This window comes from Ambystoma mexicanum, chromosome 3q (genome assembly GCF_040938575.1).
Source record: "Ambystoma mexicanum isolate Mex_15411 chromosome 3q, UKY_AmexF1_1, whole genome shotgun sequence".
Lineage (NCBI taxonomy): Eukaryota > Metazoa > Chordata > Amphibia > Caudata > Ambystomatidae > Ambystoma > Ambystoma mexicanum.
This window is the reverse complement of record NC_090926.1, coordinates 832,964,269-832,982,937: the sequence shown is the minus strand read 5'-3', so window position 1 is coordinate 832,982,937 and position 18,669 is coordinate 832,964,269. Positions and strand designations below refer to the sequence as shown.

At 41.6% G+C, this 18,669-nt stretch overlaps 1 protein-coding gene across 2 annotated transcripts in view; it reads right to left on the bottom strand.

The window, feature by feature from the left end:
• TOM1L1 (target of myb1 like 1 membrane trafficking protein) overlaps positions 1–18,669 on the bottom strand; it is a 1,067,055-nt gene that overhangs the window by 838,098 nt on the left and 210,288 nt on the right. For both annotated transcript variants that reach the window (XM_069654924.1, XM_069654925.1), the window contains exon 4: positions 4,640–4,786. In XM_069654924.1, the coding sequence (XP_069511025.1) occupies positions 4,640–4,786 (147 nt within the window). The remainder of the gene's footprint in view (positions 1–4,639; positions 4,787–18,669) is intronic.

Genomic DNA, 18,669 nt, shown 5'->3' with positions numbered 1-18,669 from the left:
GGTTATTTGATTGGTATACCAATTGAACTGTACCAGTCTAAGATCACAACAATGGTTCTCTATGGTGCCGAAGTCTGGGCTACTTCAATGCTGGAAGATCTGGCCAAATTGGGGAGATGCCTATTGAAAAGTCGGCTAAGCTTACCTAGACGTACAACGACCAAGATGATTCACCTGGAATTTAACATTTCCCCATAATTTCTAGCGTAACAATGAGCTGTCTGGCCACTCTATGGAAATTTAATAACGCACCAGCAGAAAACCTATTGCCTTTGACGGCCGATGCCTATTTCTCTCGTACAACTTCCATGAAAACCAGCATGGTGGGTAAAATCCATCATTTGGCCAAGAAGTGGTTGATACCAATACACACACTAAATATGTCTCTTCCACTATTCAAAAAGACCATGAAGAGTACATTAGCAATACATGATTTGGCACAAGCCATGGTCTATTTGCATAGCAAAAAAGGAATTTGTGTTTTACATCTCCAATAGAGGAGAGATACCCACCTATGTAAAACAGTTTGTTGGTAACTATTTGATATGGTAATATTTGCATCTAAAATGTAACACTGCTAAAACAGGGGTGATTGCGGGTGCTTGGCATCGACCCATTAGGGCCAGCAGGGACTGTCGACTATGTGGGTCTCGGCTACTAGAAACAGTTAGACACCTGCTTTGTGAGTGCAGTTCTCTTAATAAGATAAGGGGTGAAGCTAGGCAGGCAGCTGGGATGGTGGTAGACATATCGGGAAATTAACTCTGGTCTGAATTCATGAATGGGCATAGTTACGCCTGTCATATTTATTCCACCTTGTTTTTGAGGAGAACTGAGGACATTTTTAAATTCTAGTGTGATAGCCATACTGTCTAGTATGGAAGTCTTATTTTTATGGAAATGTATGATGTTTTTCTATTGTGCCAAGTTGAATAAACTGTATCACAAATAAAAAATAAAAAAAAAATCAGCCTTGCGGTTCTGCTGCCACTGAAATGATGCCTGGTTTTGTGCAGTTTCCCGCAGTGCGTGGTGTTTTGATCCCATGTTAGTTTCGTGCAGCGACACAAGAAACTTTGCTCTTTTGTGATTTGTAATAGTTTTGTGCAGAGTCACAAGAAACTTCATCTGGGTCTTTTTTTTCAATCCATGCTACGTTCGCATGCTAGAAACGTCATGCAGGTCTTTTTTCGTTCTATACTACTTTTGTGCAGTGTCACGAGACACTTTGAGCAGATCTTATTTGATCCAGGGTAGTTTTGTGCAGCGGCACAGGAAACGTTGCATGGTTTTGCACGATCCGTGCTAGTTTCACGCAGCGACATGGGATCTTTGTGCAGGCTTATTTTATTTTAGATTCATACTAGTTTCACGTTGCAGCACAAGAAGCTATGCACATTTTTGTGTCTGTGCTAGGTTCATGCATCAGTACAAGAAACGTTGCACAGTTCTTTCTCGATTTGTGGTAGGTCCGTGCAGCGGCACAAGAAATTTCATGGCGTACTTTTCGATTTGTGCTAGGTGTGTGCACCGGCACAAGAACCTTTGCACATTTTTGTCCTCTCTTGTGGTAGGTTCATGCAGCGGCATGAGAAACTTCATGCCATTCTTTTCAATTTGTGTTTGGTTCACTCAGCAGCATGAGAAACTTTGCACTGCTCTTTTCGATATGCAGGGGTGGGGGGCGGGCCAGCAGATTGCAGTGAAATAAATCGTCATTTTTCAGATTTCACTTCTGCGGCTGGCGGAATGGAGTTTCACAATTTTGCCCAGCCCTGCTCACACTATGATATGCCCTTAAGCTTGCATTCAATTATCCTACTTCAAAATCTTTCATCCTTTCAGCAGCATATCCTTTCTCATTCATCTATACTCATACACATTAATTCATATATCCACCCTGACACTTATTAATTCGTCATCCAACACATTCCTATTCACGTATCCTCTCCTCTTGCACCCTCTTGTCGCTCTCAGTTAGCTTTACCCTATTCTCCCTATGTGTGTCTGTGTATATGAACTCAGAAAATGTTTTCAATATACAACAGCCAAAACTATCGGCTTATTCATTGCTTGCTTTCTCAATGTAACTAAAACATGTTGTTCATCTCCTTTATATTTGTTTAAGCATTCCAAATAATCTAGTTGTTGTATGAAAGTTACATGTAGTGTAAAGTAAGTGCCTGTCTGGGTGTAACTTTCTCCTGAAAATGAGTTCACTAACATTGTGAGTTAATCTATCCATCACTTATATGAAGGGGTAATTTTAATGTTCAGAATTCTCACACCACATTATATCCAACAACATCAACGTATAGGTTAAGCATGAGGAGATTGGATTTTGCAGATTCAGTAAAAGCAGTGATGTGTCTAGACTCTATTGACTGGGGTTGTTGGCCCAAGTGGGGTACTGACGATTGCGGCAAAATAGATCACCATCATACTAACCAGGCATGCAGTCCTCTTAATGTTAGAAACCTTTCGTTATGTGGGTGGAGGAGATAACCACTACATTACAAAATGTGCAGTACCCTCCGAGCACCGTAATATCGCTGACTTTCCAAAGCAATTACATTCCCTCTCCCCACAGATAAGTTTGCAATTTGGAATAGGCTACTGCACCTCTGCACTGCACACACTGTGCTAAAGAGGTCACCCTTGGTACTCCTCACCTAACATCCCCGACAAATTTAATGGGTACATTTCTGGAGAATTGCAAATCTCTGGGCAGTTCTTTCTAACCATATTAGTATCCCTTGACCCGAGCACACTCGCGCGCACTGACTGGTTTTCTTTGTCTGCTTCCCCGTAGTGTCTGGTTCTAACTCGCCCTGAGGAAGGTTTTACTATTTGCCAAGCAGGTGGTAAAATGCCGAAACGTGTACAAGTGCCTCACAAACCCATGGGGGCACATCAATGAAATTATGATGTTTTGCATACACGTAGGCAGACAGACCTGCACATGGATATTTACTTACTATGTCTTATGTTCAAAGGCATTTCAAACAGTTCTAGATGATATTAGCAGTACCTCCACTACTTTAAAGCAAATATTGATGATTGAAATTGTATTTGTTTACCTTCTTCACAGAGATTAGGATTTCGTCCCTATCTCTATCTAAAAACCCTTTTGCTGATTTCACTTTTTTCTTTTTACATATATTCAGGATTCTCTTCTTGTTTTTCCCCTCCCTTTCATCAATTATAATCTCCCCTTTTTTAAAAAAAAAGTTCTGTTTATGATCTTGAAAGAGTGACCATTCAGTTTGTCCAAGGGCTTTGATGTATTGTAATACATTTTAGTTTTAAACCCCTTTTTTTTCATTATGTGCTGTTTCTATTTTGTTTGAATAAAACATCCCAGTCTAAGAAATTAAGTGACTGTGTTCAGTTTGGTCTCATGACACTACCAGGTAATACTCATATGGATCCACTTAACCATTGAAAATTGAAATGAAGTTATTGATGAATCACTCTAATTACAGCTTGGACCCTATAACCATTATTTAGCTTTATGAACCCTACTACGGCTGCCTCTAGGGGTACCCCTGTCTGCGTATACATTATCCAGGGGTGGCATGAAGTACGAGCATGTGCGCACACACACGTACACACACACACGTCATAGTTTAGGATAATGTGGTGGCACCTAGGGTGACCAATCAGATTCCAGTGGTAGCAGTTGCAACCTCTAGCTACACCCTGGCCATGCCTATGAGTGAAAGCATTGTTATCTGACACCCCACTAGCCAGATCACTGCATTAGTAATAGTTACATTTCTGATTAAGAAAATTCCGGATAAAACTGTTTCAGAGAAAGAAAACAGAGCAAAAAGGCTGGGAAAATTGGAGAGCTGGCCTGGTTGCTTTGTTGCTAGGCTGGTCCAACTGTCGCACATTCAATGACACACCTCCTAGCACACCCACTCCAAATCTGTGCAATTTGAGCCTTTCATAATGCAGAGTTCGCCAGAAAATACAGTTTTTGACAAGTTGTATCTATCGAAAACTCATAAAGCGTTTTATAAATCGGCAAATGCCCTTTTGTAAATGGAACACGCACTCCTGGACTTTTTTTGTGTGAATTGTCATCATAGGGTTCTTGCAGCACACACCACTTCCAGGATGGGAGACAAGAGTGGCACATTGTAGAAAGATATACTCCATAACCACCTTTAAGTTTGTTTTTTGGAATATCTTATAGAGGCAAGATAGAACACTAATGGATTATACACATATCAACAATGAAAGCATTAACATGCAACGGCCTATGGAATTGCTATAACCGTAAGGATACCAGAATAGAACTGTCTGTAGCACTGCAAGCAATGTACAATATGTCATATCCCCAAGTAACATGTACTGCTTTGTAATTTGATCTAATGTGAACCTTTATTGACTTGGGAACAATACTGTAATTCCCGTTTAAACTAGGTTCAGTTACCAGCATGAATTAGAATACAGTGAGTAGTTCTAAATCTTTCTGCTCCCGCATCTATCTATCTATCTATCTATCTATCTATCTATCTATCTATCTATCTATCTATCTATCTATCTATCTATCTATCTATCTATCTATCTATCTATCTAGCTATCTAGCCAAGCTGAAGCAGAAACTTTTGGGTTTTTCAAAACTTACCATGATAAAATGTAAAATCTTATTTTGCATAACGATTGGCAGGTTGTATTTTGGCTTCAACAGCTTCACCAGCACTTTGCAAAAGTCCTTCTTCACAACAAGAGCCTGGAAAGTGGTACAGCAGTTCTCCATGCACATGTCAAGAAGCTAAAAAAATAGAAACACACACTGTCATTAGTACAAGGCTGTTATCATATGCATTTTTAGTTTTTAGCCGGTATTATAGAATGTATTGTGTTTTTTCCTATTAATCATAAAATGGTAGATATAGGCTCTAATGGTGTTCACCTGCTTTTGGGCATGAAAATAGATCAATTTTACAAAACCAAAAAATGCTAGGCTCTTCTATCTCCCACAATGTGTTCAGCATATTGTTGCTTGGTCCGGTGTGAATTTTACAGGAATCCTTATTGGTTTGTTGTTTTGATTTAGATTTCTTTATGTCTTTTTAGGGCAGTTGACCTGAGCATGTTGGGGATAAATGTTGGGGAGGCTGGAAAGAGTTGGTCGGATCAGTGCAAGGATAAATGTCTCACCAGCAAATGTGCCATTTTGTCTGTGGGATGTATTGACCCACTTTGCTATACTATGCAGCCCCACTCTGCTATCTATGGTGCAAGAAACATTAAAATGGCACGCCAAAACCTCCAAAACTGCATTTTTCACCCTGCACCTATGGTGCATGTGTGGTGCAACAGAGCACACACCTGCAGAAAATGTGCCAGTGGGCTCCATGACAAGAAACACAGTACAGAGGGAAAAGCAGCGCTTTGTAAGTGAAACTCCAAAATTCGCCTGTGATTGACATTTACTTTGCTGCTAAAACTCCAAAATGCCTGTACACAACACTTCTCAACACTCAAAATTTTGCTTGGCGCTAAAATTCATTTAACCTAATGAAGCACTGTGAATGTACAAAGTCCTGAAAGGTCAAGAGCAAAACATTTTTCAGCAAAACAGGATTGCCTGTGAATGGCAGTTCCTGTCAAATGGGCTCTCCCTTTAACTTTAAAGTTATCTAAACTAAAAGCCTGCTAGATTAGCAAATGTAAAAGGATTGTTGTTGAAATTAACACAGATTTCAGTTGTTTTTGATCCCACAGGTTTAAATCTAAGAAAGTAATTTATCTATGTCATTTGATGCAACAAGTTTGTTTTCTGCTGGATTTTAAGTCAAGAAATTAAGAATAAATTAGCCTGGCTGGGCTGCAAGAAGTGGAAAAACAGGTTTCCCCAAGGGGAGGGCATTCCTCTGAGCAGATACTCACTGACACATGATAATTGTGGGGTCGGACAGACTTTTGTCTGCAGCCAGAAATTGAACAATGGCAGATTCTCCAGGCCAGCAAATGGATGTGTGAAGAGGTCGTAAACTTGGCTTGCAGAAGGTTCCCAAAGGTGGGGGCTACTCCTTGAGCTCCAGGGAGAGACAAAAGGCGGACCATTTGCTGCTAAGAACATGTAATGAACATTTTTTAGAGACTCATAACTTGTTATCAGAAATGGTGAAACATATAAAAAGAGCAGATTTGTTAGTCTAATTTTTGGCACTATGTTTCAAAACATAGTGGAATTATGTAACATATGCGGGACAGGAATAGCGATATATGTGGTTTTATGGGAACTGTATTTATGCTAGAATTGTTAAACTTTACACACACACCCCTATGGTAAACACACATATTTGTGGAATTTGGAGAAAGTTTGGAAATTGTTTCATGAGGAAATGGACAAAATGCTGCAAAAAAGCAAAACAAGATCTCAAAGCTGTGGGATTTTGATGAACAGATACTCCATAAAATATGGAATCCTTGTATGTAATTTTCATAGAGGTTACACATGTATAAATATGTATTTAGGACAACATTTGATTTTGATAGTAGTGGCTAGGGGAGGTTTCTAAGGATTGTAAAAACCAAACCATAAACTTGATATCACCTGTGTTTGAGCCAATCACTAAGATGCAAGGCGGAGATGAGGCTCTGATTCAATCCCAGTCCACAGGGGCAAGTTTAGTTAAGCCAGCCCATACACCCATCCTTTCATTTGAAAGGATAAATAGAGACAGCTGACAACACATAGGGACTCACTCTTCTGATTCCAGCAAAGCACTCTGATCCAGCATTCAACATCCTTCCAGATCCAGATGCCAAGGACCAGCCAAGCAGTAGCTGAACCATTTTCAGCAAGGCCTCAATCCTCAAACTAATTCTTACAACCCAGTGAAGCGCTGTGGTGTGAGAAAGCCTCCTGAAACTAGCATCCTGAAACTATCTGGCTTGCTACCATAAATGCTTGCCTGATGAACTCACCATCCCGCTGATTTGAAATACCCAGAAACAAGAAGGGCTGATCCTGTGTAGTTCCGGTGACCGGCCTAGCTGATCCAGTCCCACGCCTGATGTGCTGTCTTTCCTTGATAGACCCAATCCATTGACCAGAAGCGTGACTGTCCAAAAATCTTAAATCCCAGTGGATTGGAGTATTAACAGGACATTAGAGAACTATTGTATACCTTGCTTATCTTGTTCCACTGTAATCTCTGAACTATCCCTACTTTCATAACCAGTAACAGTGTCAACATCTTTAGTGCTATCATATTCGGTCTAGTAGCTAAAGCACCATTTTCATAGTCATCTTTAGTTGTGTAACTCTGATCCATAAATCCCACTTTGAGTGTTTGGACTGGTGCCGCCGGGGAAGGTGATGGGGATCTGTTACTGAAGTCATGAATCAGTTTCAGAGCTTACTTCGTCCCAACTTGGTTGCCTAGCCTGAACGCTCTAGCCTTGAATGAAAGCATAAGCCATATGTTCCCTCAGTTTTAAAGATAGAAACAAAATTCCAACTCCCATTTGTACCTAATATACTTAGCTACATCTAAAAAATTGCATTGCAAAACAGTGCGGTTGACTCGTTTTTATTAAAAATCGCATAAGTAAAGGTTTTCCGCGAATTGACATTTGGAAAAGTTTTACACGTGTGAATTACATTTAAATTATCTCCCACTTGGCCTTTGAGATCCCAACTGTTTCCTTTTGATTAAATCATTGCTCGTGTTTGCTTACATCTGTTAAAAGCGGCTCCCGTAGGAATTTATAATAATTTAAGCATTTTTGAACATATTTTGTGTTTTTGCTCAGCCAATTTTAAAGCCATATTGCCAGTTGAAAAGTCAAATCCGTATTTCTCTTGTGTTTAAAGGCGGAAGGTGGGAGTGATATTTGGTTTGGTCTGTGCTATTCCCGAGTACCTGCTTTCTCCTCACATCTATTTAAATTGCCTATTGGTGGGTTGAGGGGGGAACACTTACGCATAGTGCTATCTGTTCCAAACCAACCCAAAAGTATTCTTTTCTGTGCTGCATTTTTTTTGTGTTCATTACTTGATTCATAGTGCATTAAAGATATCATTCATTGTTCCTGTCACCCCATTGGCGATTGTTGTTACCTATTAAAACTATATTGTGATTTTAAATTCTAAATAAATTAACAAATATTTACCTTTACAACTAGCCTCATTCCTGGTTCAGTGTAAACTGGGGGGTATTTTGGGAAAGGTGTCATATGAGCGGTATATCATTCAGAATGTTGAACTAATAGATAAAAATAAATAAGGGTTTCATTTGCGCACTACATGCTGGGCGAGACTTGGGTGTGTGCCTGATTGAAATCACTTACATGTCCTACTACATCATTACAATGGCACCAGATTTGGTATTGTCAAACCAAAAAGACACCCACTGGTTCCCCACTGCTGATGGTGCCCAAGCAACGAACTAGAATTTGTACATTGGAACCCTTGTCCTGCTGTTGGGGACTTTCATGACAAGATCAGAAATCATGTGTCAGTGATGCAGTGCCTCTGCACAGATTTCAATGTATTCTGTTGAAAATGTTTGCTTAAAGGGAATGGACAATCTGTCCTACTTATGTTCCTCAGTAGCGGGGTGAGGCATACTCCAAAAGGTGGCCGGTTCCAGTTAAAGCTGGAATATGCTTTTAGAATACAGAGTGCATTGTAAAAGATGATTTTGCTAGACCAGTGATCAAGGAATTTCTGCAGAATACTATAGTAGTAGTTGTGGTGACATGCCTCACTCTGGGGGCACGTCTAAGATTCACAGGGTTCTTGGCACGGATGCAGGATGCCAAACATGTGTGTCCTGATATCTTAGGAAACATTTTACAGAAATAGATGTATTTTCATAGTCTTGCATTTATTTTGAAGCCCGACTGATTGTGTAATGAATGGAGCAGTGTGTCCCACTATTAAGTTCTAGTCACACCACAGAGACAGCCACAGACTCTTTTTTGAGAATCTTTCTTTTTGGACTAATGAAACACTCTAGTTTAGTTTCTGTTTGGGATGAACTCGTGAACCTTTAGGCCCTTTCAAGTGAGGTAGCACGACATTAGATGGATGGGGATGCAGAATAACACTTACACCAATAACAAGACCGATTCAGGAAGTTGGCAAAGGTAATCTGTTTTATTCTCAATTGTCTAAAACAGGGAGTACAGCATCAACAGACGTCTCATAGCATAATCTCAACGCATCACATAAAAAAATAACATTTTTATAGCAAAACCTCATCATACGTGATGGTATACTGTGTGGCAAACTAAGAAAACGTATTAATGATTGTGGTTCGTCTACAGGGAACATCTAAGTATACTTTCTATAGGTGATTTAATTGTGATTGGGTCTCTATAGTCAGGTGAACAATTTATGCCCACCCCTTGTGCAAGTCATCGTCAATATTTGTTAGATACACCACACACCATTGACTCTCAAACTATAGGGCTCTTCAATACATGGCCCTCTATAATTGGTTGGCACGCTTCTGGAATATTCAACTCACTAGCAGCACGCAAGCTGGTACCCCAGGTGCTGCTGGGTAGACATGACCATGCCTCCCCGTCCAACTAGCCCACCATCCATCATCACTCATGCCTTCTGCCATTTGAATTGTCTTTGAACTTGGCCTTGCAAAGTATCACTGCTCCTGAGAATGGAAGGGAGTGCAAGTACGTTCTTATCTTCAAGTCTCTGTGCTGCTTGCCCATCTTCAATTTCCATCTACCCCATGTGCCAGGAGACTGTGTTTTAGCTCTTCCTTCACATTTAATGAAATTAAATGAATAAAACTTGGCACTCATAGTGTCTTTCCGTCGCACCTTAACAAGAGCTTGCCTTGCTTCTCACTTTCTTTGTATCTCCTTGAATAGATACCCAGTTCTTGGCTGCCCACACCCTTGACACTGGGCCAGAGACTGTTATGAATAATTAAATATTGTACAATTCTGCAAACATTATTGTCCCCAGTAAGATACACATCAAACCCATAGGTCTCTCACCTGAGTCTAGAAGAGCTGAGGATGTGAATTAGGTATCTTATTAAACCAGACTGGAAGAGGGGTGATCTCCTAGATGAAAATAGAATCCCCCTGAGACTCCTCAGGGGACCCAGCAATAAGCTTGATCCCCGGGATAGTCCCAGGGAAACCCTCACGGGGAATAAAACCCTGAGGAGTTGCTTGAGTACGTAGGCTCCTTGGCAGGTCCCAGTGATCAAGATGTAGAATTTCTCATCCTGACCGGTGATGTCAGAATGACTGGTGAGAGGGAAGAGATAAGAGTGATTAGATTACCAACTAGTAGAGATAGAAGATGAAGATCCAAAGTCCAAAATTCTTACCAATGGCCAGGAAGTAAGGGTGATATCAGAAAGAGGAATGAGGATGTTCTGGTAGGACCAGAATACTAGGTCAGGAAAGTAAGTCAGAGTACAATTACCATCGACCTATTCTGAATAAAAAAACTCAGAATACTCCAAGAAAGAAAGTTAAACAGAAAAGAAGTCTACCTGGGAACAACCGGAATCAATCTTAATAAAGTTATCTCTTGCTAGGAAAAAGGACCTTGTCAGATCTATAGAAAAGAATAGAATAATTCAAAAAGTAATCTCTAATACTGCCAAAGCAAGTAAGAAAAATACCCTATCAGAAAAAGTAATAATAGTCTACCCGAACAAGCACCGGTAAGGGGTGATTGTTGCAGCCGAATCTCAAACTGGCGAGTATCAGACTCGAGTGATCTTTGAGGCTCCGGCCGTTCCAACCGGATCGAAGAAACTGACAACTGCAAAGAGTTTAAATGTAGGAAACGATGTTAAGAGGTGAAGCCTAACTCGCATACTGACACATACAACCACAAACAGGAGCAAAGAGTAAGTCAAGGATTTTGAGAGAAGAATTCCCTCACACGGACTCACAAAGCGTTTGCAGGCTCCTTGAAGAGTAGCAACACGTCTTCTCCTTGCATCAACGCGTTGATATACTGTGAGATCAGTACGCCGGGCGCGTAGCGACGATGCATTCTGGCTGTCAACAACTAGACCGCTATTGACAGTAGGGCGGTCTGTGAGAACAGCCATGTTGGAGTCAGACGCTGTCTCCGGAATGCCACCCGCCATATTGAAGTCTGGCGCTGCTTCGTAAACAGCGCGAAGAGACATAACAGAGACAGCCTTCTTGATCATTCCTGGATTTTCATCCGTTTTCACTGGTGTGCCATAATTTCAGCCCTTCTCTTTATAGGTCCTGGCTTACTAAAGATGTGATATTGAATATACAGATTCTATACATATTTATATTTATTGGCTGCACCGCCTGTAGTCTATTCTCTACATACAGCCAGCCTTCATGATTACTTAGTCTATTTGCGTTGCAGCTTCTGTACAGTTATAAAATTACTTATATTTTCTTCAGTGTTCTTAGCACGTGCAATCTTCATTCCGCACATGAAAAGTTACTCTATTCTTTATTTCGTTATCTGATTCCATAAAGTCTATACATTCTCTTCTCTGGTCCTCCTTCTCAGTGCGTCACTCTCATCTGTTGTGACATCACCAGCCTCTCGTGTTCACATCTTCACACTTCTTTGGGGCTCTCTCTCAAGAGATGGTCATCTCTCTGTGGATACATCTTATAGGGCTTTCTCAATGGATACCTTGTTTTGAAGATCTTTCGCGGTATAGGTATCATTATCGGCATTGTGCATGTCGCAATTTCCGACTTCCAACATATAGGCAGAATAGGGACGGGCTTCTGGTAGAGGCATTTGGCTCCTCCTCTACACTCTAATGCTAAGTATTCCTTGGAGTTGAATAACAGATTTCTTCAAGGAAAGATTGCTAACCACTCTGAGATTCAAATCGTTTTGAGGTGGCTGTTAGATGACAAGGGTGTGCCAAGATGTGGTTAAGAGAGCATCTGTCACTAACTCAGTTATATGGAGATTGGGATCTTAAAGTCAGTTACTCCAAAATGTCTGCTGAAAAGTACTCCCATCCTTGTACCCCCTTTATGTTCTTTATGTTAGTAACAATAGGACATCAGAATAGCTGCAGTTTTGCAATACCTTCAAATTAAAGTGTTGCTCTATTCTGGGTATGAAAGATAGACTTCGCTTGCCTGACCTGGCATCAGCCAAAGCAACATTTGGCACAGCAGACCACCAGACACTCACTGACAATCTACATCGCTGCATGGGGATCAGTGAGATCATCCTCAGCTGGTTCAAATCCTTCCTTGCTAGTCACCAACAGATTGTACAAATGGATTCCTTCAGATCAGCAACTCTACCCATCACATGTGGAGTGCTGTAAGGCTCCATTGTGTCCCCTGTGATCTTCAGTCTTTACAGGGAACCACTTGGCACTCTCATTGCTCCACACTATGACCACAGCCACCAATACACAGATATACCTCAAGATATCCTCCATTGAAGACATCCACGGGCTCAAGGCATACCTCAAATTGATCCAGTCCTGGATGACCAGTGCTTACCTGAAGCTCAACCCCTCCAAGACTGAATTCCTACTGCTGATCAACAACACTGAACACCCTGACATCCAGGCATGGCCCTCAACTATGCACCTCAAGGGCTTCACACTCCAGCTGGCCACCTGTGCCAAGTCCCTTGGGTTCAACATTGACAGACAACTCACATTCAAACAGCACATAGCAAGGAAGACACAAACTGCTTGGTACCAACTTTCTGTGGAATAAAATCAAGCCCTTCCTGCCAGAAAACAACTTAAAATCTGCTGTCCAAGCCTTTGTACTCTCTATCCTGGATGGTGGCAATGCCCTTTTGGAAGGCACCCTTGAGATGTGTCCAGCATGCTGCAGCAAGACTCATCAAAGGACTCCTCAAATTGGACCACATCACCCCAACCATCATAGAACTGCACTGGCTCCCACTGAAAGCCTATATCATCTCCAAATCATTATGCATCATCTACAAGGCTGTCACCCTGAAGTCCCCATGCTACCTCACTGAGAAACTCATTATCTCCAGAGGCCTGCGATCCACCAGAATTAAGGAAATGTGCTGCCTTGAACTCCAACAGTGCAGGAAGGAAAGAACCAGGAGACAGGCCTTCACTGTCTATGCTTCAAGACTCTGGAACCTCCTCCAAATAAACATCAGGCATGCCCCATCACTTCTACAGTTCAGGAAAGAGCTTAATAACTTCCTCTTCAAGGAATTGCTCCTACCTAACACCTAGGCCCATACACCATCCTCTCCCCACCATACCTGAGACTGGGTGATCTGCACCCTATTGTCTCCTCCCCTGGTTGATTGTAAATCCCTTGCTGCCAATTGCCGACCCTCATCCTCCCCTGTCAGCTCCATAATCCCTTTTTCTCTGCTTACCTCACTGTGTTTTTCACCCTACCATTGCAAAGCGCTCCGTTGCTTCCCGCAGCTAGGTCCACGCTCAATAAATACCCTAATAATAATAATAAAAATAATAATACAACCTTTAATTTGATATGAGACCCAGTGGCTTTAAAACATGTTGTAAACTCTTGCACTATTTGTATTCATATGTATGCATTTGGGGTTTTACATAGGACAAACCAAGCTCGGAAGCAATACAGCACTGTGCATGTCGTTGAGGACAATATGAGGTAAGGATGGGTTATAATATGTTGCATGGGAGGTTCCGGCATAGGGTTGAGAAGTGATGTGTATCAATTAAAGTTAATAAATCTGTGAACCGTATGCATCTCGAATCCCCACCTGCTTCATCATCCATGGGTATTTCTCATGAACAACAAATGCACAAATCCCCCCCCCCCCCTTGCACCTACCTCAAATGTGATGGCCTTCTGACTTCACCACCTTTTACTTTACAACTGATCCAGGTGGAACCAGTTTAAAGGACTGGGAATGGCTGATTTATCTTTATTGTTGGGTATTCATTTTTTCATGAATCCTCTGATACTCAATTCCAACATACATTCTTATCTCTACTGGTTTAACTGTTTTACTTATGCAAGGCTGATTACAACCTGTGATATCCAGGTTGGGGAGAAATGCGGGTGAGAGAGAGATCACTTTTTTAAAGTACAAATGAGGTTTACTGATCCTTTTGTATTCTCTTTAGGTCTGACATCCAATGTACAACAATCAACAAATAAAAGTCTCTTTTTTTCCTGCCACAAATTGTCACACATTTAGACGTTGCTGGATGCATCCCCTGGCAATAGAATACAAGGCCTTATTTAGAACCCCATATGAAGGTGAGCATTTTATATGTCAATCAATTTACATGGGAGCAAAGAACAATGTTGTGAAATATCTACACAGCTTGCTAAAAAGTGGGGAGTCTTGTTCATATATATGGGAGGGGGACACGTTTTAACGAACTTGGTGGCAGCCATTCTGTTGATATGGATATAAATTCCAGGTTATAGACAGATGGGGCTGATTTACTAAGCTAAAAAAATATCGTAAGACTAAGATTACTAACCTAAATAAAAATAGCGTAAGTAGAACCTAAGCCATTTTATTTGCGTACATTTTTCAAGTAAATCAAGTAAATCAGCCCCTGATGTGGTCCCAAAACCTTTGAAATCTGGATAGACATGAATGGAAACATTTCTGTTTGCAGCTACAGCCCATACCACTGGACGGATTTGCACCAAATTTCCCCGAGGTGTGGCAGCCTGGTCCCGAAAGCATGCGTTTGCAAATTTGGTGCTAATCTCTCCAGTCAATTTTTTAAAAATGGCCAAAATCTAGGTAAAACAAATGAGTGTTATATCCGTCCGGTCCGCAGACATACTTCCTGGTTCAGTATCCGCTGACGCCTCTGAGCCAATCAGAGAGTAGCGTAATGTTTGCGGGCATCGTATGCACACGCTGATTGGTCAATTAAAAACAGGATTTGCGTCAAAACATTTGAAACAGACCCCATGTTGGATTTGCAAACTGCGCCTGTAGTTCGCGGACACCACAGTAAGCACATACTTAAAAACACAACACTTGTAAAATAAATGAACATCTTTGGGGAGTTAAGAGGTGATTAGGATGGGATGGGATATGTCCAGAAAAAGCCAAAAAATCTGGTGTTTTTTCTTCTCCGATGTCTGCAAACATCTCAGATGTTTGAGGGTACTGCTGTGATGTTTGTGAACTTGACAAATGTTCCAGGACATCCATGCATATTTCTGCATTACAGAGCAGTTTTTGGGTGGCTTATAACTTTGGCACCATTGAATGAAACTGCATGGAATTTGGCAATATAATTGTAGACCAGACTTTTTGCAAAGTTTGGTGCCTTTTCACCAAGAAGGGGCACATTTGGAGAGCGGTCCTAAAATGTTTGAATGACTTATACATCTGGTGCCGTTTGACGAATCTGCATATAAGTTTGCAAAAACATTATAGACCCAAGTTTCAATGTGCTTGCAAAGTTTGGTGGGATTTTGTCAAGCGTGGGCAAAATTAGGGGTGGGTGGCAGCATTTTTAGATGGCATATAACTTTGGTGCCATTTAACAAACCTGCAGAAATGTTTCCAAAAACATTATAGACCAACATTTGAATGTTTGTGAAAACTTTGAATGGATTTTGTCAATCGGGGGCTAAGTTATATCACTATTTATTTTAACCTACATTTTGACACTTTAAAAAAAATAAAACATGGACATATTAGCATTGGACCCGAAAGCATGCTTTTGTAAATGTCTGTTTTTTTTTAAAGTGTCATAATATAGGTACAAAAATAGTGATATAACTTTGATGAGTGAGGCATAGCCTGCCATGCCCCAGACAATGTGGCTACTGGCCACCACCAGCGACTAGTAATGGGGTTTAATAGGGCATGGCCAACAGGGACTGGCTATGTGGTAACATTTTTGAAATTGGGATAGGCTTGAATTGGTACGAAAATTCTGCTTGGAGCTATAGCCCTTAGTGCTGGCCGGATTTGCAGCAAACTTACGTGAGGCACATCAGCAAGGACCTGAAAGCATGTCCTGTGTTTGATTTTTTCGAAAGTGTCAAAATGTATTTACACAAAATAGTGTTATAACTTTGGTGCCTGGGCAGTGGGCCTAGCCTTCTGAAAGGACAAATGTCTATTCTGATTTGCTTTTTGGAGCCTGCAGCATGGCCAAAACCCAGGCCGCATGGATTATGGAGACTGGCCATGGCTGCAAGCCATGAAGACTGGCCATCACATATGAGTTTATAGTGGACAATGGACAAGGATGCAAGCTAGGTGCAGTGGATATCAGGGGTGGTTTAGTGGGGCTGCGGTCATGGTTGAGCCACATTTCTATTTTTAAATGTCTTTATTGGCATTTGTATATTTACAATCATGCACTTGTTTCCATATTACATGCCTGTATTTAGTCAACAACAACCTTTAAACAAACAAATTCCTACACGTGCATGTGTTACTTATGGACACTGTTGGTTCAAGCGCTACGATGACTGGGGCTGTAGCTTCCAACCCTCACTTCTCAAGTTGGGGAGCGTCTCTTGTTGTCAGGGGATGATTAGTTGGCCACTACTCAGGTGTTTCCTTGTTTTGGTTGGTGCATTCATAGGGGCTTGTCATCGGATGGGTGGAATATGTCCCAGATCAGCGCTTTCGATGCAACACATTTGTCCGTACCATCCGCTTCAGACCTGTTCGCTATCTCCACCCACACCTTGGTCTCTGCCTCTGCCCACCTTTCAAATTCCTTACGCCATTTTTCATATTTTGGTCCAGCAGTGGCCTTCCAGGACATGGCAATGGTTCTTTTGGCTAGTATGCATGCCAGGTCCATGAACCTGACCACATGTTTATGTTTGCTAATCCTGGGATAGGCACCAAGCAGACATTCCTTCAGCGACCACTCATACCTGCTTACTCCAGCCTTCCTACATGCTCCCTCTATGCGTGCCCAGAAACTTTGCACACGCACACACCCCAGAACATGTGTAGCATGTCAGCATCCTCACCCTTGCATTGGGAACTTGCTTCCTTTTTAAACATAGCTTTTCTGTGTGGGGTCATGTATGTGCGATACAGCCAGTGGTCGAAGTGAGTGGGAGCGGTTGGGAGCGGTGCTCCTCTACTTTTTTAAATTATGTTTTAGTGCTCCTATACTTTTAGTGCTCCTATACTTTTATCATAAAAAGAAACCATTCCGGAACAGTTTCATTTTAAAATAACAGTGTAGGAAGAAGTAAAAACTTGCACTTTCAGAGCACTGCACTGAACGTTCCCTTAAGCAGCAGGTACATGTGTTTGGGGCTTGGTATTGGTGTGGGAGACAGTGTGGTGATGGGGTTTGTGGGAAGTGGGTGCAGGCTAGCAGGGAACATAGTTCCACTACTTCTTTTCATACTTAGACCACTGGGTACAATTGTATTAGTTTGAAGCATTGGTTCCTTGATACAGCCTCAGGGAAGCCCAGTATTCTCTCCCATTCCTTCTCCATTATGTTTGCCCCAGGGTCTCTCTCCCATTGTTCCTTTAGTACCGTCCCCTTGGGGTTGGGTGTGTCTATCAGCATGCTGTACAGCCTAGAAGTCGGCCTCCAGCTGCATTCAAATTAATCATCAGGGTCAACAGTGGACATGCCTGTGGCTCCACTGGCCAGTCCTCCCATCTTTTTTTTTTGCTGTTTCCCGGCCTCTGCGGTACCAGAGGAATTGTCCACTCGGGAGCACCTCTCTTTCTTGTAATGAGTCAAATTCCTGGAAGACCCCATCCTCATATGTCACCCCATATGTATATCCCCATTCCTTCCCATTTTCTTACTACATCCATTTCCGTGCTGTCTCTGCATGTATCAGCCGCTATCGGCACCTCCGGTGAGTAGGGGTTTGCTAGCTTCAGTAGGTTGTGTGCTCTTTTCCATACCCTCCTGCCCAGTGTTATCATTAGTGGAGTGTGTTTCGTTCAGTTTAATGGGAGCCACTAGGTGTTTTTGTAGGTCTGTTTCCGAAGTGGACTCATCCGCTAGCCATTTAGTTACATGACTAAGATGGTTGAGCCTCGTGCCCTAAGCAAGTCAACCATGACTTGCATTCCCAGCATGTGCTGCTGAAACAGCACATATCAGTATGCACAACAAAAAATAAGTTTGTTAAGGAGGTTTATAGTTCTTTCATATATGTTAAAAGTGTAATTATTAATAACCTTTTATACGGTGCTGTAAGATTGTATCAGGGGTCCACTAGGGCTCGTAATGAATGAGTTACCAGTAGTTCAAAAAGGAGCACACACCGAGCAAGAGGTAAAGCTGTTTATTACAGTTGGTTGAGCACAAATCAAACAGCAGAGTGGAACAGAACTGATTGACGAGAGCTGACAAACAGCGGACATCATATTTAGACTGCTAATACAATGTTTATGGAGTTAGAAACAGTTGTACTTCAAACTACATGTCTTTGTGTTTCTCACAAATCTTACTGGTTAGAATACATCAAACCCCTGTAGCTAGACATACAATAGTCAAACATGATTGGAGCAAAGAGACCTACCCCCTCCCAGCTCATCGCCTCCCTGTCTGGTGCCACATTACTTCCTGCTTTATCCCACAAACAGTTTGCAATTACTAATGGCATAATTGTGCTGACCTCCATGTCTTCATTCAACTGCCATTGGTTAGCACGAGAAAAGAAGGAACACGAAACTCCCTGAACTAGTGGGAAGGGAGACATTCACTA